At 35.3% G+C, this 22,638-nt stretch overlaps 2 protein-coding genes across 2 annotated transcripts; both read right to left on the reverse strand.

Moving 5' to 3' along the window:
- Window positions 1-1,374: 1,374 nt before the first annotated feature.
- LOC148174317 (ATP-binding cassette subfamily C member 4-like) lies at window positions 1,375-6,659 on the reverse strand. Its single transcript, XM_088036807.1, has 11 exons — window positions 6,539-6,659; window positions 5,177-5,633; window positions 4,903-5,128; window positions 3,795-4,852; window positions 3,605-3,748; window positions 3,369-3,559; window positions 2,778-3,319; window positions 2,496-2,726; window positions 1,901-2,448; window positions 1,691-1,851; window positions 1,375-1,642 (listed from the first exon to the last, which is right to left on the reverse strand). Exons 1-11 carry the CDS (start codon window positions 6,610-6,612, stop codon window positions 1,375-1,377), a joined length of 3,900 nt encoding a protein of 1,299 aa, XP_087892933.1. The 5' UTR covers window positions 6,613-6,659.
- A 1,914-nt stretch (window positions 6,660-8,573) lies between these two features.
- LOC148174318 (ATP-binding cassette sub-family C member 4-like) lies at window positions 8,574-21,977 on the reverse strand. The gene is made up of 11 exons (XM_088036031.1): window positions 21,826-21,977; window positions 16,951-17,194; window positions 13,342-13,452; window positions 12,868-13,213; window positions 12,555-12,777; window positions 11,421-12,508; window positions 11,224-11,373; window positions 10,440-11,172; window positions 10,161-10,391; window positions 9,391-10,105; window positions 8,574-9,342 (listed from the first exon to the last, which is right to left on the reverse strand). The coding sequence occupies exons 2-11, from the start codon at window positions 17,022-17,024 to the stop codon at window positions 9,069-9,071; spliced, it is 3,945 nt and encodes a 1,314-aa protein (XP_087892157.1). The 5' UTR covers window positions 17,025-17,194; window positions 21,826-21,977; the 3' UTR covers window positions 8,574-9,068.
- Between the last annotated feature and the right edge of the window lie 661 nt (window positions 21,978-22,638).

The raw sequence follows: 22,638 nt of genomic DNA on the forward strand, positions 1-22,638 counted from the left end.
GTTTAGATGCTAAATATTGTTCTAGGAATGAGATATCACCTCGTAAAGCCAAGGAGCGCTATTTGTTTTGAAGCCAACTGCAGAGTTACTTGAATTTTCAACATTGATGAATACAAAATAATGGCTGCTTTGTAATTTATCATTGTTCTTGCAACAGTTGATTGTCTGCACATAATTCGTAGAGCAGAGGAAGACGTTCTTCTATATTATCATTCAGAAAATTTTGGTAACTCCATCCTGTGTCTTAAAATTATCTCATAGCTTAAGAAGCAATTCAAAAACATTGTTAAGATCCTATTAGACCATATTGAAGAGATAATCAAAATCATCGAGAACATCGAACGCCAGTAGCTGGTAGACAAATACTTTGAGATACATTGAACATTTTAGAACAAGAAAACTGCAATGAATCGGGAGAAATCACGGGAAATCAGTTTTTAATTTAATTGAAGTTTGGTTTAACATTTTTATTGTGTTTCAAGCAATCAACATTTAAAACCTATTGTTTCTAGTGAGTGTTTCACTTTTTTTTAGATTTTTTTAAAGGTTCTTGATAATGGTAAAGGCGGAAATAGATTTGCGAGAAATCTCGGGTAAGTTAGTTTTTGTCGAACAGTGCTTTATAAATCTCGGTTTAAGGGAACTTCAATTTCCTTGGTGAAATCAGAACAGACAAAACTGAGTTTAAAATCACCAGTTAACTAAACTCAGTTTATTAAAACTACAGTTAAACGCTAATTGGTGAAATCGGCCCTGAATTGACGAAACTTACCGCAATAAAACATGTTGAACAAATAGTATTCCACCATACATCATATAATCCCGAAGAAACACTCGCACGAGGGCTTTTATCAGTTTTGGTTTTTCGTTTTTCTTCTTGGCCCTCGTAATTTCTTCGTCCCATTTTTCTTCCAATACGTCGCCTAGTTCTTTCGACTTATCAGCGTCTAGAATTTTGCATAAATCTCCCATTTCTAAACCATTTCGTAATATTTTTCGGAACAACTTTACGATCCATCTAACGACAAATTATTAAATTCCGTTTGCAAACATCCTAAAATACTCACAGAAAATACAGTTTTGAGAATACGTTGGCTTTCAATTTCGGGTTTCGCGCTTTCAATTTCACGTTTTGATCCATTCTGAGTGACCGATCAACTAAATAAAACTCTGGCAATACTGTCCAAGACACTTAAACTATCTTTGTTAAATATCGGTATCTTTAAATACATACTTCAATATTCGACTCATTAAAACGTCTTATCGTGCTGTTTTGTTTGTCGTCCGTTTACCTAACCGACAATGATTTATAAGAAAACAAACATGGTCATTATTTCAATTTATTATTCCATTCGTGTTTACATTTCATCAGACTTAAGTACTGAGTGTTTTTGTGTAAAACTCTTGTGCTATTTGTTTAAGTTGTTGAGCCATTGCTGGGCCAGTTTCGGCAACCATTTTCGAAAAGAACCCATCGGAGTCTTCTAATAAGAGATACGGATGATCAAACTCCACTATTCTTCCTGCACTCATTACTAATACTTTATCGGAATCCATTATAGTGTTTAAACGATGAGCTATCGTCAAGACGGTGCAGTCTCGGAATTTTCGTCTAATTGTTTCCTGAATAAGGGAATCCGTTCTGAAAATGTAAACTGAAAACTGTGTCTAAAAGAACTTTTTTTGTTACTTCGGGTCCACGTTCGCTGTGGCTTCGTCTAAAACTAGTATTTTGTTGTTCCTTAAGATAGCCCTTGCTAAACAAACGAGCTGTCTTTGTCCCAAACTGAAATTACCACCGCCTTCGGTGACCATGGTATCCAAATCCCGGACGCCGTCTTTCAGTTCGACCTAAACATGAAGACATTATCATAAATAGGTGAGATTAATCAAACCGAACCTGTTCCAAGACATCCCATAATTTAACATCATCGAACTCTTGGAACGGATCTAAATTATATCTGAGTGTCGCCGAAAACAAGACAGGTTCTTGAGGGATTATCGAGATATTTTTTCTTAAGTAGCTTAACGTCAATTTTTGAGTGTTCACACCATCAATCGTGATTTCCCCTTCGATGGGCGCGAGACGAAACAAGGCAGAAATCAGAGATGACTTTCCGGCGCCAGTTCTTCCAATAATCCCAATTTTGTGACCTGGCGGTATTATGAAGTTCAAGTTTCTTAACACTGGAGGATCTGATTCTGAGTAGCGAAGTGATAAGTTGATAAACTCGACACGGCCTTTAGATGGCCAGTCGGAAATTTCTTTTTCTTCGACGTTTTTCTCGGCGTGTTCGTTTTCGAGGTGGGTGTATTGTAAGACTCTTTCGACGCTCGTGAGCTGGTTAACCACTTCTGCAGTTTGGCGCATTCCGTACTGAAGCATTCCGGTTAAAATGAGGCCTTGGGACATTGCCAGGCCAACGAAGCTTCCACTGATAGTAGTAACTGAAATTTTTATTATCAAAAGTGAAGACAGTCACGAAAATACCTACATTGATGTAAAAGAATGAAGCTGAAGATGACGGTGGTAATAAAAACGACACTCAGCAAATCAAGCCATAAACCAAAGCAGCCTCTTGCAGCAATTGTTAGAAACCACGCAGCGGTATGAGTGTCTTGGTGCAAATCGAACTCTTTGGTCAAAATTGGCTCCGTTTGGGACGCCCTGATCGTCGTAATGCCGTTGTATGACGAATTGAGATGCGAGAAGACATTTGATTTGGCTGCAATAAACCAAACTCTTGTTTTGAACAACCAAATTATCCCAAACTCACTCATTCCTTCCAAATGTTTAACGTCTTTAGCTGTGGCTAGAAACCATCCTCGGACTTTAAGGAACACAAGTCCTATGATTACAATCATTACCACCATGTAATAGTTGGCAATAACAATCATGACTAAAATTCCCGTCATGACTAAGAGTATTTGAAGAGCTTCTATGGAAACTCGTGGGAGAAACTCATCGATAGCTCCCATGTCTTTCGAAAAACGATTTAACACTCTTCCACTGGGATTAGTGTCGAAGAATCGCATCGGGGCTTTGAGAAGTGAGTGAAACATCCAGTTGTGAAGATTTTTAGAGGCGATCATTGCCATTTTGAAAAACACGAATGATCGGATTAGAGTCAGTGAAATAGCTGCGACGATTATTCCAGAGTAGATGTACATAATAATGTCTCTTTTGATTAAATGTACGATTTGATTATCCATCATTATGGTGTCAGTTATTGGTTCATACCACGGGAAGGTGTAATTTACCGTCTGCTGATCCACAATTAAAGAATAGTTTAAGTAGCGGATTTCTTCTTGTTGCGTCCTGAAAAATCGCTCGATTATCGGTTTAAAACCTGCCTAATTAACAGTACCAAAAAGTGACCCATAAGTCCGCACCATTACAAGACAATTGCGCCAGAATTAACAGTGTAAATACCACAAAAATTGAGCAACAATTCCCAGACGCTTTTATGTAGTCTTTCAAAGGTGAGGCATTCGCGGTTGTCATCTCTTCGAGGTCTTCTACCTTTTCTATTGTTTCGCTGATGTCGCTCGCGATACTCTATAATTTCAAAGTTATTGTTAACAAAGCAATAAGAACACAAACCTTGCTTGAAATTATCGACTCCGATCGATCCCGTATTTTATTATCTTTCTTTTCGCTTTTTTCATTTGCTGCCACCAGCAACTTGGTGAAGTCCGAATTGCTGCTAATCAGTTCGTTGAAACTACCCTGGGCTTGAATTCCACCCTGCAAAATCAAATAAATATTTGCAACGACTTATTTTGATTCGTACTTCACTAATCACTACGATGTGATCGGCTTGTTTTAAGTACTGCAGTTGATGCGTTACCAAAATCGTAGTTTTGTCATGTAAGTACTGAAGAATGCACTGGTCGAAAAGTTGTCTACCAACGTGTGTGTCCACTGCGGATAACGGGTCATCCAGAAGGTACACATCGGCTTGTCGATACACAGCTCGTGCTAAATTCACTCTGGCTCTTTGTCCTCCACTTAGCGAAACTCCTTTTTCTCCTACCATCGTCTTATCGCCTTGAGGTAACTGTTTAAAGTCTTTCTCCAAAGCACAAACTTTTACCACGTTTTTATAACGTGTCCGGTCGTACTCTCGACCAAACAAAATATTGTTTCGGACAGTCGAAGCAAAGAGCCACGCTTCTTGGGATGAGTAGGAAATAGTCCCTCCGACTTTAACCGTACCACTGGTTAAAGGTAACTCTCCTAACAGCATCTGGAGGACTGAAGTTTTACCGGCTCCTACAGGACCCACAATGGCGCACAGGCTCCCTTTGAGAACCTCCAGATTGAAATTTGAAATTGTCGATTTTTCGGATGTCCACGAAGCCTCTGCATTCATGAAAATTATACCTCCATCACTGGTTAGTTCGACGGATGACTCGCTCTTTTCTTCCAACAGGAGAAAATCGCGCAGTCTTTTAATAGAAACTAGAGTTTCTGCACCGAAGGTGATGGCCATGGGGTATGCGATCGCCATTGCCGCTTGCAGGATGTTGAAATACTGTGCCATGGAGAAGACTTTGTCGGCGGTTATATGATTTCCCAACAACACGTAGCAAGTGACTGTTAAAAACAGCGTAGATCGTTCAATGAAGACGATGCAACTCATGAAGATTCCTCTTAAATACGACGATATTGTTATAACATCAATTTCTTTTTTCCGCGCCAGTTTGATTATATTTTCGAATGGTTTTTCCCACGCGTACATTTTGATTATTTGGATCCCGGAAATGACTTCGTTCATTAATTTTACTCGGTAATCTGTTCTTTGGGCTGTCTTCAATCTAAGTTTTGACGTTAGTTTGGCTAAATATCCTGTGAAGTCATAATTGGAGTAAACTGTTTACTTTATTTAATTTAAGCACCTTGCACTGGTAAAGTCAGGCAGACCATGAACAGAACTCCTGCTAAAGTAGAAACTCCCACCTCTCTCCAAATTAAGTAAGTTACTAAGACTATTTGAATTGGCATTATCCATAAAAAATGCAAAGATATGGCGACAAAATCGAAGCGGTTGACATCATTCGACAGTAAATTCACGACTTGTCCCGCAGCTGTCTGACCAAGCGACTTTTTGTTTAGTTTTAACATCTAAAAATTTCTACGAATTAGCATGAACGAACGATAAGTTGGCAGTACTTTTCGATAGATGAGTGAAGACACGGATATTCGAACTCTCATTCCAATTGAAGCTTCACCGAATTCAATGTGATGGGCAGATATCACCGTCAACAATATTTGTACGACTAGAATTGACCCTAACACGTACATTTGGTTCTGATTATCTTGGTTTTGATCCCCGGAAAATAAATCTATGAAGTACGCCAACACGAAGGGCTGAAAAGATCTTAAGAAAACGGTGTTTATAAACAACCAAATCCCAAATCCCATGTATTTCCAAAAAAATGTTTTGATTATTGCGCGAGTTAAACTTGGATTTGATTCAATCTTCTCTGTTGATTTTCGCACTTCTTCTGTCCAATTTTTTTCGAGAGCATCTGTGAGTTTTTCCGACTGGTCACAAGTTAGTGTTTTGTACAAATCGATTACTTCGAGAGTTTTTTGGGTTCCTTTGTGGCATATTTTTATCATCCACCTAAAATTAAAATTATGTGGTCGAATTCTGTATAGTCAAAGTACGTGTCTTTGTACGGGAATTAATTGGGTCACTGTTAAATGAAACCTGTATTGGGAATAGCTATAAACATACACCACAACACGCAGCTTCATTTCTCTGTACTCCCACATGATTCTGTAGGGCGGATGACCCTAGTATAATGAACTCAGCAATAATTACTTAATCAATATTCTAGAAAAGAATATTACACGAGACACGAAATGTGAAGGACATCATGTTGTGCTGGGATCGTCCGTTCCAGAGAAATGACTTTATTTATTTTTTATTCTAATACATTGTTGAAGGGAAAATATTATTAAAGATTTGTCATCACAAATTAGAAATGCTTGGCAGTCCCCCAAGTTTCTTCATTTAATTTATTTTACAACAATATTGCATAGGTTTGTTCTGAAGTTAAAAAGTTAAATAATTTTATCACGTTTGACTTGCAAAAAAAAATAGGTCTAGAAAATTATTTGATAAAACTTTTTTGTTTTTTGCAAAACGGCTTATATTTTGCTACGATTTTTGGTGTCAAAATGAAAGTCACTAAAAATCGTAATACAAAATAATCTAATCCATGGTTTCTCTATCAGTAATACAACGCTATTAAACGAAAAGTTGGTACTATTTTTAAAAATGATGTGGAATTTCGGGTAATTAAAATGATAAATGTATAATGAAGCAATAATCCTTATTAAAAAAATTGTTGAACCTAGATAAAAATTAACCTGGATAAGAATACTCAGAAAGAAAACTGGTTCTGAATGTTGAATCCCTTCATAATGGCGCAATAATAGAAAACTACATTTTGGCGATTTGTTAAGTAGGTGGGAGACATGATTTAGTGATTTAGACCAACACAAATATTAAAAAATACTCACACAAAAAAAAGTTTTGACAAGATGTTGGCCTTAGTTCTAGGATTTTCGAGTTTTACACTGTAAACTGCTTCCATGATGAAAATACGTGAGTGTAAATAATGAGTAATGAGTCAAAATTATATCTGCGGTTTCGTCCGCTGAATAAAAATTACTAAACTGAGTGTAAATTTTAATCAGTTTTAATGACTTCTTTGAGTTTATCTTATGTCTGTTTTGCAAGACAAATAATTCTCATGGTGATAACAGAAAACCTCTATTATTTTCTTTTTAATAAATATTTACGATGGTGAGTTGCGATTTGCAATTCATCACGTTATCGTCTTAGGGAATGTTAAAAAAAAGATAGCGTAAATTCCAATGTTTACGGACTTATTGTATATTTATAATTATATCTCAGAATTAATAAAAATAAAAATAGGTTAACAGCAATTATTTATTCACATCGAAATTTAAATTTTACTTTAATCAGTAGGTACATACACGCGTTCCAGAACTAGCGGACCTATTTTAAGTTTACCAATTACAAACGTAGCAACATAGTTTTTGTCGCAATATTAAATTGTGATGTTGTAAAATGTAACTTTAAAGGGCTCCAAGACAGAACATTCTTATAGGACACCTGTATACCTATGTATTTTAGTAAACGCACATTCATTGATTTTTTCCTACTACCTAAGGTGTCATTGTTATAAATTAAATTAGAACTTAATTATTAGAACTTGCGACCTGTGAAATTAAGTTTTGTAAGAGTACATTTATGCATTTACGTAATTTTTCTGAGTAGATAGTTATGTTGCATTAACTATTGAAAAATGCAAATAAAAGTTAATGGCACGTTAAATAAGCTTGAATAAAGCGTATGAGAAATTCTCCTCGACTAATCAATTGCTGAAATTAGAAATCGCTCGGGTTACAAGACCTTTTATCGTCTCCATTTTCATTTATTAAATAGTTTTGCTAGCTATTCCATCATCTTTTCCTCGGTTTGCAAAACGTTCAGCGTTTTTCAAACAATACACAATTCTTGGTTTAAGTTTCTTTCATTTTCTGTTAATCCGAAAGCTAGAAAATCAAAGAATTGAACACAAAATTATCAAACCTTAACGCCAACCTGTATGAGTCGATTTGTAACAATTTTTTTTCAAGCCTTACTACATATCGTTCTGAAGAACCTACTGAAGAGTTAACCTGCCATTTTTGTTACACCCTGTGTACAGAGTCCTCTTCATTTATCGGTTCTCTTTACAAAAAATTGTAAAATTACCTCAATAAAATGTTAATATTTGCCGATAAATATGTACCTACCCACATACTCTTATTACTGAGCGTTTTTTTATCTTCATCCAAAAGTTACAGGAATAAGTATAGTTGATTATCCTGCAATACAAATTATGACTATTACAGTTACCATGATTGTGCATTATTCGAATTTTGAACTTGCTAAATGTAAGTTAAAAACAATTAAAAATTTAGTTGCTCAACAGAAATTACGATACAATTTAACACTACATTTATTAACCTTGGCAACCAAAATCCCGTAACAATAATTACAGCAAACATGATGTAAGATTGTGTAATTCATACAAACGTTTTTTATCTTTGAAAAATATGTTCAGAGATATTACTTCCGTCGCCATCGTCATTTATCGCGAGGGATAAACGTAAGGAAATGAGTTTGTTAAATCTGGCGACATACCGAGACCTTGAGGACTATTTTTATTTGTGTTATTTTGTACATTCTTATTATGCACGCTATAGCTTCTCAATGTACATACTGAGCCCAAGTTTTAGGAAATATCAATGTTAGAAGAGAATATCTATCTAGGCAGAAGAATATCATTAGTAGAATATATTAGTATTGAAATTACGTTTGTATAACTTGAGTAATTAGCAAAACGGTTTAAAATTATACCGATAACGCAAGTAAAAAGTGAAATGACGCTCTGGAAAATTTTGTTTGCGCGGTACTGTAAAAAATGTTGATTCAATTGTTTTAGTCTTTTAGACTTTTTTGGGTTCGAATAAAACTTGACGCTTCATACAAAAAATTTATTTAAAATATATCTACATAATACATAGTTTATCTCTGTATTTATTACAAGTATCAGTTTCGCCGTACTAGAGCTACACGTACACAGCCCGACATTTCAAGTAATTATAAAAATATTAGATTTGGTTTCATTATATTTATAAAAAAGTATATCAATTGTATCATGCAACGGAGTTTTCTTGCCACGCGCAAACTAGAGCAACCGGTAGCGCTAAACTGGAAATTCGCATTACGTTGCAAAAAAACTCGCCAATATTAAGTAGTTCAAAAATACTATAATTACGTAAGTACCTGAACAAAATATTTGTGCCGTTCATGTGGCCAACAACTTCGATCTAAAATCCATGTTTTTCGATTGCACAATTTATATCATAAAAATATTGACTATGTATATAAAAACGGGAACACAGAACAAAATACTATTCTTTAACATTAAAAATATAACTGAATAACAAAAATTGTAACTGGGGAAAAACGGCTTTATTCGGGTACAGTGTGCTTCCGCAGATAGCCTTCCCTCGCGATCTTTCTCAGTTGTTCAGCCATGGCTCTCCCAGTCTCTGCTACCATCTTACTAAATTTCCCCGATGAGTTAAGCAAGAGCACGTGGGGATGGTCAAATTCAACCATAGTACCACTTTCCATCACCAAAACTTTATCGGAGTCCATGATGGTGTTCAGACGATGCGCGACAGTCAAAACCGTGCAGTCAGCGAATTTTTCTCGGATAGTTTTCTGAATTAAAGCGTCCGTTCTGCAACAAATGAATTAGACGAGTCAAATGACACCAAAATTAACTTACTGTGGATCTACGTTTGCGGTGGCTTCATCCAACATTAAAATTTTATTATTTCGGATAATTGCTCTGGCTAGACAGATCAGCTGTCTCTGGCCCACGCTATAATTGGAACCGCGATCCATCACTCTGTTTTCCAGTCTGTTTATAATATTCGCAGGGTCTTTGAGTTCGACGTCGTTCAAAGCTTTGTAGAGGACTTCGTCGGGATACTCCTCGAACGGATCCAGGTTGTAGCGTAATGTTCCTGAGAACAACACGGGATCCTGAGGGATGATGGAGATTTTCGATCGCAGAACTTGTAGTTGCAGATCTTTAGTGTCTATGTTGTCGATGCCGACTTCTCCGACAACTTTAGTTAGTCGGAACAACGCGGAGATCAAAGACGATTTTCCGGCTCCAGTTCTTCCGACGATTCCGACTTTTTCTTGGGGGTTGATGGTGATATTCAAGTCTTTAAGTACAAGAGGGCCGTTTTCATCGTATTTCAACCCCATTTCTTTGAAAGTGATTTTGCCTTCAGCTGGCCAGTCTCTAGGTGGTGTTTTGGGTTTCTCCGGTTGTTTTTCGGTAGGTAATTCTTTGTACTCGAGCACTCTTTCGACAGACATAAGTTGGTTGGCTACCTCAGCGGATTGCCGCATGCCCCACTGAACCAAACCAGTCAATGCCGCCGATTGGGTGATTGCTAGACCTACTTCTCCGGCTTGTAGCCCCATACCTGTGAAATCAGAATTGCTAAGTAATCAAGCGGAAATTTATTGAATAATTCATACTTTCGCCGAAGGTTAAGAAACTGAAGGTGACGATTGTTACGAAGATAAAACAAAGAATATCCAAGTAAAAACCAAACGCCGAACTGGCTGCTATGAACATAAACCAGGCACTTGTGTGATAATCTTGATGTTTATCAAATTCTGTTCGCAAAATATCTTCCGCCTGGAACGCCCTGATTGTCGTTAATCCTTGTAGAGTGGCATTCAGATGGGTAAAAACCGGACTCCTCACTATAACGCAAATCATCACACTTAATCTTATAAAGTTAAGTCACTTACTCATTCCTTCAAGTCGTTTGATATTTTTGGAAGACTTTAAGAATATTCTACGAAGCATTAAAAAGAAGACGCCAGTCACTGCGACCACGATCAAAAAGTAAGGATTTACTATTGTCACCAAGATAAGGCTCCCGCCCATCGTTAAAATAATTTGACCAGCATCAAGAATTGCTTTGGGTAACAGTTCATCTATCGCCCCTATATCCTTTGAAAACCTATTCAAGATTCTTCCACTAGGATTCGTGTCGTAGAACCTCATGGTAGCATTGACCACATAACCAAACAACAAGTCGTGGAGCTTTTGCGAACATAATATCGCCAATTTATAGAACAACATGGAACGAGACAACGCAAACACGAATAACGCCGCGATTAATCCTCCATAGATATTAAGACATAAGTTCGTCGGCAGAAGATGTTCAATTTCTGTGGTGTTGGTAGAGTTTGTTTCTAAAGCAGTTCGGACTTCTTCAATGTTTATCCAGTAACTTACAAAATAGTCGACACCGCTTGCGGCCACTTGTGTTATAAGATACAGCAGAAGAACAATAGTCACAAAGAAGAAGTTTCCTCCGGCTAAGAGATATTTCAAGAACAAGGAACCCTGAACTTTGCCTTTCGACGAATCTTCTTGTAAATCTTTGAGCTTGACTTCTTCCTCGGCTTCCTCTTGAAGGAGACTTTCGGGGATGCTGAGTTCGCTGATGGCACTGCTAAGCGAATTTGACTTACTCTGCAATGAAGAAACGAAAGTAAAAGGTGGAAGAAATGTTTCAGTGCTTACCCGGGCTGACATTTGCCGTACTAACTTAACTGCTTCGAACGCCTTTTGTTTTTCTTCAGGAGGTTGTTCAGGCTCTGATGTTAGCAACTTGGCGTATTCGGTGTCGCTGTTGGCCAGATTTCCAAAAGTTCCCTTATTTTCTATGGTGCCCTATAGAACCAGTTAGAAAAAAATCGGGGATTGTACGTTTTGCTTACGTTATTCATGATGATAATTTCGTTCGCATTCTTCAGATGGTGCACTTGATGAGTTACAAGAATTCTAGTCTTGTTTGCGAGATATCCATTTATGCATTCGTCGTAAAGATGCTTTGATACGTGGATATCAACAGCTGATAGAGGATCGTCGAGTAAGTATATGTCAGCGTCTCGATAAACGGCGCGTGCCAAATTGATCCTAGCTTTCTGTCCTCCACTCAACGATGCTCCACGATCACCGACAATTGTTAAGTCTCCGTCAGCAAACTGTTTAAAGTCTTTTTCTAAAGCACAAGCGTGCACGACCTCGTTGTATCTCTTCTTGTTGTAGTTGAGACCAAAAGTAATATTTTGACGAATAGTTGCGGCGAAAACCCAAGGATCTTGTGACGCGTACGATAAGCTTCCATCGAGTTGTAGAGTTCCGGAAGACACGTGGAGTTCGCCTAAAATGGTTTGAAGTAATGAACTCTTCCCGCTACCGACTGGTCCTATCACCGCAATAAGACTTCTTTTGCTCGCGTTCAAATTAATTCCTTTTATGGCGTCTTCAGTGGAGGAAACATTCCATCGCGCGTTCAGATCTCGTAAGATAACCGTACTTTTATCAGTGTTGATTTTGTTGTCGTTGTTGTCTTCGATAAATGGCGTTTTAACGAACTCTTCGTTGACCATGAAAGACTGGAGACGTTTAATTGCTACAAGGGCTTCAGCTATTTCTGAGATTCCTCTGACGAACATACTGGACATAGTTTGAGCAAGAATATTGTAATATGACATGAAAACGAAAGTTTTTGCCGCGGTGATCTTCTGGTTCATAAGAGTCATTGTGAGAAGTGTGCAGAAAAGAGCCACTCGCGTCGTGAAGAGGTTGAAAGTCATGTAAAGTCCACGAACATAGGACGATTTTACGACGACTTTCAATTCTAGGATTCGGGCCATCCTGATGAGCTTCGTGAAAGGTTTTTCCCATGCGTACATTTTAATAACTTGGATCCCGGAGATAATTTCGTCCATCAATCGGACTCGCTCATCAGTCTTTTGCGCTGTCTTTTTTCTATAAATGGCGGAAAGCTTTCCAGTGTAGCCTAAAACGGAGCTTTAAGAGAGTGTTGAGATTGTCCGGAATCTTACTTTGCAATGGCACGACTAGAAAAACCGGAATTATACCAATAATTCCGGCATATCCAGCCGCATCGTATAATAAATAGGTGATAATTAGAGCCGATGTTGGAGCTGCCCACATGTGGTGAATCAGTACGGAAACAATATCAAATCGACTAACATCATTCGAAAGAAGATTGACGACTTTCCCTGACGCGGTGTCTGCCAGAGCAGTTTTACTTAATCGTAAGGCCTGGAAAAAATCAGTTCAAGTTTGTCTGTTTGTTGAAGGTCCAGACGCAACAAACGCGTTTGATTTGACCACCCACGAAGTTGAATTTACCTTTCTATATATGAGGGAGCAGCAAGCTGCGCGGAGTTTCATGCCATAATGAAAAGCTTTCATGATATACTGGTTAATCAATAAGGCACTTAAGGCATTGAGTATAACAATCGCTCCAGCATACCACAGAGCATCTTCTTTCGAAACTCCGCTATCAGGACGGAAATAGTCCAGAAGTAAGCCTAACGCTTTTGGTTGTAATAATTTTACACCTAATTCCATTATAACTATGACGAAAGCTAAGAACAAATATTCTGGCCAAAATGTGGCCACTAGCACCTTTAACAGACTGGGACGTTTATTCTTGTTTGACCGTTTTATCCTCTCCAGGTGTTTGTTCCAATTCCTGCGAACAAGATATGGGAATTAAGACCCGAGTTAGTGGAATACTAGTAACATCTGCACTTGAAATTGAGACTGTTATCTGTACAGAATACGATAAATCAGCATCATGTATAATATTTCAATCCTCACCTTTCTAGTCTATCACCCAAAAGAGCGCTCCTGTCGCTCAAGAGCGGGCTGTAGAGATCATCAACTTCTAGCGTTTTACTGTAACCTTTCTTAAACATACCAATCGTGTACCTAAAAGAAGACAAACATTTTTGAAAATTCTTCGATTCGTAGTTTCAACTGCATTGTTTGAGTGCAATGTTTTAATGGCATTTGCATGTTTTTTATGGTATTTGCAACGATGGGTGTATCGCCTCTCTTGCATATAAAGTAATAAGTCGTTGTATTTAGACCGTTCCTTATCCTCTTTCCATTAATGACGATGTTGTCACAATGCGGCTTAACGAACCGCAACGAGAAGTTTTTAACATCATCATCCACAAAAGCTGGGATGAGACGTAATTTACATACATTACAAGGGGAAACAAATTGATTCTTTTATACCGATTTTAAAATGATTGCTTACAGAAAGTTCATCGTTTTCATTTCTGTTGTGAGGTGACAATAATAAGGAAATAATTAGAAGGAAAACGCAACGTCATTTTTCCGGTGTTCGGTTCCGTTTCCCAACCCGATAATTTATTGTTACTTAATTTTTTTCATGTAATTTAGATGTGTTGTGTCATTGTGGGAATATAAAATAATAATTTTAATGTGATACTGCAATCCAAGGTGAGGGCAGCGATCCCGTGAGCAAAGATATGTTATCTTTTCTGAGTGATAAAAAAGTGAATTTGAAAATTGGTGAGGCTAGCAGACGATCCTAAATCTGAATATAGATATTTACATAATAAGTGCGGAAAGTGCCAAATTTCGCACGAGTGGGAATGTAGATGCGCGAGGCGTTAGCCGACGAGTTATGTGCATTATTTTTTGATGAACCTCCATAATTAGTCTCGACAAAAATCCATTTCTTATTTATTCTAAAAGTTATTTTTCTTGTCTACCACAGGGAAATTATAAAATGAATTCCTCTGATATTAGAGATTAACCAAATAACGCTTGGATTTTAGGCCTAAATTCACTGCAAATCGACATACATAAATTGGAAAAATGAATTTGTTATATTCATATTGCATGTGTGACTTTTACTTTCTCAAATAGATGTACGAAAACATCAACTTTCATACGGGATCGTAGGAAAATCCTTTTTTTGTTTTAACCAATCCCGTGAAAAGTGTGTGATATGAGTTAGTTTCCGCATGACATGAATCGAACGGAAATGAACTTTTACGTGGGAAAAATGCGTTTGACTTTTTTTGAGCGACGTATTTTACTCGCTTCCCGGACTTAATTTTCAACTTTTTTTTGTTAGGATAATTTAAGTATTATTATAAAATTTATTGGGCTTTTTATCTTGTTTTTTAATGTGTTTATCCAGATGATTTTGTTACACAATGTTTCGTGAGTCAGTTTCTTCTGAAAAATACGCTTTGAGAAAGAGACACATATAAATGACGAAGATTAAGAAGGAACAACATTGCGGCACTGCAGGCACTCCGCTAATATTATTGATTCCAACAACGGTTTCGGTTGAACTAAGTTGCTCTTTTGGATTTGTTTAGCGCCAGTTAACTTGAGAGGTTTAACAATTGAATTTTTGCGGTGTTCTGCCCAGTTGGGCAAACATACAAAATATGATTACCTATTGAATAGTAGTAAAATAATAAAGTATGTATTAAAAAAGTAGTAGAACATAAATTAAAATGCAAAAAAAGTTCTAAATAATGTTTTCTCGAAATACATGCATATGGGGTATTTCATATTAAATCGACCACTTTGGACCCCGACCCTCTTCGATTTGGCTGAAAATTTTTCAAATTTTTTTACCCTATGAAAAACGGTTGTCAGAATTTTTTTCCCAACCTAAAAAAAGTTATAAATTTTGGCTTGTATATTTTTATAGGTACTTTTTAAATAGGTAGCTACAACTTTTTCAAAAATTAACTTATTGGGACGTTCTTTTTTCAAAATTTTTGTTTTGAAATGTATTTCTCAGAAAAAAATTAAGATGATAAATTCAACAAAATTTTCGCCTTTTTTGAGAAAAACCGTTATTTTCTCGAAGATCGTCATTTAAAAAAAAAAAAAACTTCAATTAATTCAATGCATTGCGCATATCACAGAGCGGGCCAATTTTTTTCTATTTTTTTTATTAAACTATTTTTTTTAATATTTTAAATTTTTATTTATTTATTTTTTTAAAAGCCTTAATTTTTAATTTAATAAGCTTTAATTTAATAAAATGAACGCAATTAAACGATTTTACAGGATTACATACTCAATTTATAGTTTTATTCTCCATTTGTATAGAAAATCAAAATCAAATATGTTTGGAGAAAATATGCTGCAAAGCACACAAATCTGTTTTTTATGTAAACCATAAAAGAGATTTTTAAAAAAGGCTTCAATTCAGTTATAAAACTCCGGGAGACTGCCTTGCCCGTAAACAGTTTTAGGTCGCTTATTGTTCAAATCTGAGTTCTAAAATTCCGACAAAACTGACAAATCATGTTGTTAAAAATCCACCGTTGCAAGTTCCGCCACTCAACAAACACTTGCCCCCGAGCTTACGTTACTTGAGCATGACTCCACTACCTAATTAGAAAGTAATTTTTCGCTCATCTCCCACGTGCAACCCCTTCAACTCAAATATATCTATCCTAGAATTTTAGCTGATAAGCAATGATTATATTAGCCGTGTTCCAGCTGTGTAGTGATAACGTTTATGTAATACAGTTCATAATAAATACTTAGTGGCAGTTATCTACAGCTGTTTACCATTTAATGTATTTCAGATAATGCAGACATTAATAAAACAAATAACCGCAGGGGTGGCACTATTCAAGGCTTAATTAAATATTTATTTTTATTTCAACATTGCTATGAAAAATAATCTAATCCTGAGAAGATCTGTGAGTAAATAATGAAAACGTAAAAGTTGCTTAGTTTGTTCGTTTTAAATTCTAAATTGGCACCAATGGGTAAAACAAACACCCCCAAATGGTGCAGCCATCAATCACGCAAACATCTGTTGACCAAGGCTGTTTTAAGAAGGATCAGAATTCGAAAAAAATGACGTGTCAAGGACTAACCAAAAGGAAAGAACCTCTTGTGTTCTCCGGTTCAACCAAAACAAATTATTTATGAAGCTTATACGAATAGGATTTTGTAACCAGAATGTTTTAAACCCCTCTAAAGCCACGTAGCGTTTCAGAATTTTAGTTACGGTCTTTCATGGATGTAAATAAATCGAAAATTGACGACTTTACTTTTTGTGTCTGTTAATCTCAGAACATAACTCACAACAGTGTGGTCTGCTATTAAGCGCTTGTTTAGAAATTTAAAAAATTCGTTATAAATGTCTTGATTACGTAGTAATTGCATGCGAGACATGATCCCCGTTAGCTAGAATGTGGTCGTTATGTATTCAACACCAAACAATCTTGATATAGTTATGAATCTTTCAGAATGACGCCTATCAAGGGAACGTAGAAAATCTCTGAGAAAAATCTATTATTTCCGATTTACATTCGACGTGCCATGTTTTTGGCATGATTCCAACCTTTCTGAGAATTCTAACCGCTCACTAAAATTTCACTGTCTGATGGTGACTCTTTGCCTACTTACGTGAAAAATAGCTTGGAGAGAGGATTTGCCGTCTCTGCAGGGTTGGCATTGTAATATTCTTTTGTGATATCCATTTTGCGTCGGTTTACTATTTATTTTTCTTTTCGGCACCAACATGCACCACACACCTCAGTTTATTTATTTTCACTAGCACTTTGAGTCTAAATCGGAATGCGTCTACTTCTTTTACGGTTTGAGCAACTTTGCATGATGTGTGAGAGCTTCCCCAGCTGCTGGTTCGACTCTGCAATAAAAGACATTGTACACAATTAATGTTTTCGAAGCTATTACCGTCTATCAAATAAACATGAAAAATAAATAGGATATTGATGAATGTAAACCCACCGACCGAACGAGTTTTCAAGTGGTGATGGTCCAGTAGAAAAACAAATTAATTGATGGTTTCGTATAACAGTTTGGATCTTTACAAGATCAAGTAGGAGCTATTACGAGTTTGTTTCATAACAAGAACAATTGTTTTGTATCGCGTTTTATACTTAAACGGATTTAATGGAGGAACAGTGCGCAATGTAATTCAGAAATCTTATCAAATGTATTTAAATAATGCGACACTTAAAGTGACATTGATAATCACATACCTGTATTAATGGGAAGGACTATCTAATATACTGAATATAGACAAGTAAGAGCAGTGATTATATTGACGCTTAAACAATTAAGTTATTAATAAATTGTTTATTTAAACAAACTGAAATTCTTTCAAAATGACTAGTTACTTAAAAGTGGAACACAATTAGATTTCAAAATATTTGACATTATAGCAGTATCTACTTTAATCAACAAAACCTTGTAACCGAAATACTGTAGCCAGTTTATGGAGAAATTTTTGCTGTTCACCAGCTTAGAAATAAAATCAAAATCCATTTTAGAGTCGACGTTATGCATTATCCGGTGCAGTATTTGTGCCTTAGGGCATAATATAAAGTCTGACTAGTAAAAAAGTCTTGTAGGCAATCTAAAATAAAATTTTGTACGCAATTCATTAATACACAAAGTAAGTATATGTTAGTGTAAAGTCGCCTTTGTCTATAAAGTGTACTGATATGTAGGTACATAGGTATTCAAATAATTTATTACTGTTATGAACTTGACAATTTAAAGTAAGTATTTTATGAATATCACTCTGATAAGCATTTTCCGTCAGTGCAACCAATTTAACCATTCCATGGACATGTTAAGTTAATCATAAGTGCTCATAAAAGTAATACTTTTTAAATGTTTGTAATGACAATACCACTTAAATGATAAATTTGTAAAAATATAACAAAATTAAATGCAATCACGTATTAAAAAGTTTCGTTGTAAAAACGCGTAAAACTGAGTGTTTTACGAAATCAGAAAAAAATAAAATTTTGGTAACTTGATTTACACATTTAAAATGATTTAAAATATCAGTCACTGAGTCACTGTATTTGACAGTGCAAATCCCGGAAATAATTATATTATACATATAATTTATATCAACGGTAATTTATTATTCTGTTCGGGCTCCGACTGCAGTCGATGGAATGTTGCAAAATCTTCTCTATCGTAGTCATAGTGGTCAATTTCAAGTTATTTAGCGACGTCGCTAAAGGTGTTTGCGACGTAGCAACGTCAATCACATCACAGCTACCTTAGCAACGTCGCTAAAGAGCGACGTCCCAAGCGACTTGAAATTGACCCCATAGTTTCTTTAAAAAAAAACAAAATTAATCAATAAAAATAAACATTGAGCTGTAATTTGACTACAAAGAGTAAAAATACACTGAAAAGATCTGGTAAAATCGTATTGCAGAAATGAGTCGGCATAAAGTTATTGTGAATCTGCAAATTCCTAAGTGTTATCTTTACCGATGAAGATATAATATGTCGCTTTAAACCACAATCAAAACAACTATTGAAAATGCGCAGAAAAGTTAACCACGAAAGATATCAGGTGTGTCAAAAAGGACGGATCGCCTCTTCAGTACGTGTACAAGCTGTACAAACAATCCCAATAAAAATTAAATGATATAATTTCATTTGAAAAATTCGATGGTGAATTTTTTGATAAAAAAAATTTTGCGACTCAATTTTTACACAGAATTTCGCTCTGAATTCAAAAATACCCTTATTTTTCTCGTCCGTCAACAAATAACCAAGTTAAAGGCGTTTGAAATTCGGGGTTGTCGCCAGAAAGCCAAAATTTTGAAACTCCGGAAACGATTTTGCTCAATATCTCCGGAATTGAGCCAAATATTAAGAAACCCTTTTCGAAATCGTTTTTTTCGCGTTTTTTTAGCTTAGAAATCGATCTTCGATAGTTCAAGTTCGAAATTTTATTTTTTTCAGTATGGAAGTTAGAAGCTTTTCGGTCTCTAATTCAGACATATTAAATAGAAGAATTAATTAAAAAATTAAACGTTTATAAGTAGATACAAATTTATCAAAGTTAAGTTATTTGTTACGCCACTGGCACCCGATCTAAGTAGGCTTATCAGTATAAACATATTTTTGATTAGGAAACAGGCAGTTTTGCTAATGAAAGCAAATCTTATATAGGAGCTATTTCTAAATTCAATTCTTTTTGCAGCTGAATTTTATCGATTTATTTTTGTTAAAACTATCTAGAAACCACAATTTCAGTGTGGCTATGCCTCAATTCTTATCAACTTATCGTAATTAAAACCCAAACAATCTCTTATCGTTATCACCATGATTTAGAATTATTGAATTTTATCAATCATAGTATTTATGAAGTAGAACTAAATTTCTAACTTATGTAGACCAAAGATAACTTGAAGTTGCATAAATGTAATCACATATTGATAACGAAAAGTGCCCGTTAATTCCATGTGCAATTTACCACCGCTAGTTCTAATACATAATTATCCTTCTGTATTTTATAAACAAGAATTTTGAATGTAATTGTTAATTCATGGTAAAATAATGACCTCATAAATCATAAATCATCGTGGATAAAACGGAGAGTCAAAAATTCAGTATTATTTCAATTTAAATTGCTTTAAATCAAACGGAAAATAGATTTTTGTAGAGAATAAACTTTATGTTAATTGATCGTTCTATGAATATGTGATAAAAATAGAATCTAGTTTATAACATAAAAAAACGATCAATACAAGCAACGCATGAACGGATAGGAAATATTTTAGTTTTTTTACCAATTAACCAATTATTTATAAGGATAATTTATACATATTTGTCCCAGACTGAGTAAATCCAAGAATATAGTGAAGTTCAGCTGCAAGATTTTAATTAGAGGGTTATTTTAAGACTCTAATAACATAAATACACCATAAGCTCAAATAATATTTTAAGCTCTTGGTGCAAAAAAGTAGGAAGATATCCCATGCCTAGTCATAGATTTTCTGTGTTCAGACAAAATTGTTACGATACACTTAACAGAGTCCCCACTTACAAGACAATTTATTAATCAATTCTGCTTATAAGTTGATCGGTTGATATTCCGATAATAATTGCTACTTTACTAGATGAAGTACGCGATGATCAGCAAAAATAGAAACTAATCAATAAATTACGTTGTTAGAATGATTGAGTGAAAAACTTGTTTGACCTAGATATTAAAACAATAAGATTCAGAAAGATGGGTTTATCTTCACAAAATCGTGGAACACGATGCTTATCGCAACGTCTTATTAGGAGATTTAAAATAGATTTTCCTTTCAAATCACTGCGAAATTAAAAACTTATGCACGCAACTTAGAGACGATTTTTATTAAAGGATTTGAAGAAAAAATTCTATTCTCTCTGAAGCGGTGCTCTAATTTGAGTGTGAATAAAAGGTATAAATAGGTAATGGAAAACGTCCATTAGTGATAAAGAAAGATCAACAACTTGGTTATCATTGGAGTGAATTGAGTGATCTGAAAACTAAACACAATTTTATTTAGTGAGAGCTATTCACGATTTTATGAGTACTAAAATTAACAAGACAAAGGTCGCTAGTGTTCCTGCAAAAATCAAACAAATAAACTATGTCAAGTATCGGATAAAACGAGTAAAATCACCAGTTGAACATCTGCAATTTCTCTTCAGATAAAATAAAAAATCGTTATGTTATCAGAACTCTTCACCAGGTGCAATTTTTCAAAAAATCCAATGTAACATAACATTTATACATAGACTGTAAAAATAATTAACAGATAAATAAAGTTTTCACAGTTTCGTTCTATTATTCATCCGCCAAACCCTGAAAAGAGAAGTTCAAGTGCAGCTAAGATGCCTTCGTTGTCGCATTACGGTGTCATGATAAGATTATCAATCTGGCCCCGCACATTTTTCAACATGTGTTCAAATGAACTAGTGAACAAATAATTGTTACATGACTTGCAAAAATTAAGAATAATATGAAGTCACTTATATGATAACTCCGCTCACATTAATTAAAGTAATTAGTCTTACCAAGTAACCCTGCAAACTTTGTACATGTTTTAATATCGATGTGTTTTCGAGAAAAATGTCTCAAAATGTAGAACATCATTGCAATGATTTCTGGTGTGTTTATACGAGAAACAATGGAAACTTACCTTAATTACAAAAAAATATAAAAGCAATTAAATGATCATTCCATCTATTGGTGCAATTTTTCGCGGTGCGAATAAATTCAAAAAAGAGCGCTATTAAAATGCTAATCAAATAATCCATTGAACTGGTTATTGCATAACGCTGAGTAACATTATTGCCTCCGTTAATTTTCAACAGATTTTCGTTCGCAGAATAATAAGACACCAATTATTCACAAGGCTACATGGAGGTAAATATTCCGACTCAAGATCATAGTAAAATTAAACCTGACTCCTAGCAATGAGCCGAAAATTCACTTTTATTGTCAATTTCGTACAAAAAACTCACTTTTCTTTCTCGTGGTGCCTTCTAAATTAAATTCCAAATTTATAAAGATGTAACACTGATCACGTTACTCGCGAAACAGCTGTAGCACCACAAAATTATACATCCTTTCCCCAAGACGAGCTGCCGCTAACTGAGTTGGAAGAGTGGATGCGTTGTGTTAAAACTGAAATAAACGTCATGTCGATTTGCCAAACGATCTATCGTTTGTTTACATACCACATCTAATCTAAATAATGCTAAACGTTTACGCCGCGTTGAACCCGAAAGCATTACAAAGTGAGTAGGTGCTTTTGATGGGCCCTTTCCCCAAATTTTCCGTTTTCGTTCTATCCTGGATGACAGATTTTATCAGTTTATTATTATTCATTGTTTGCATTACAACTAGCAAAATGCTTTAATTTCTGGATTAGCGATAAATCTGCGTAATTTATGGTTATGAAAGGAGTTAATTCTTTTGATGACGCACATTAAAAACAAAAATTGTAAGTTTTTTAAATTTTGGTCAAAAGACGCGTCCACCCACTAATTGAGTATAAAACGTTGCAATATTCTGTTTATCTGGATATTTTAATAAGGTATTGTTTGTGCGGTCATAAATTTTATGGTTTTTGGTCCGTCGATAAAGCTGACATTGAAAGTAAGTTTTCTGATTGATTCATGATTTATTGATCTGGTCAATTAATTATTATTGTTAAGAGCTCCGAATTTTGCTTTTTGTCCTTGATAAGTTGATAACGAATTAATGGAGAGAAATCAATATTCAACATTATACATATACTTTAAGTTAAATTCCATAATCAATTTAAATGCTTT

This window comes from Gnatocerus cornutus, chromosome 5 (genome assembly GCF_029298725.1).
Source record: "Gnatocerus cornutus isolate USDA-ARS CGAHR chromosome 5, icGnaCorn1.1, whole genome shotgun sequence".
Lineage (NCBI taxonomy): Eukaryota > Metazoa > Arthropoda > Insecta > Coleoptera > Tenebrionidae > Gnatocerus > Gnatocerus cornutus.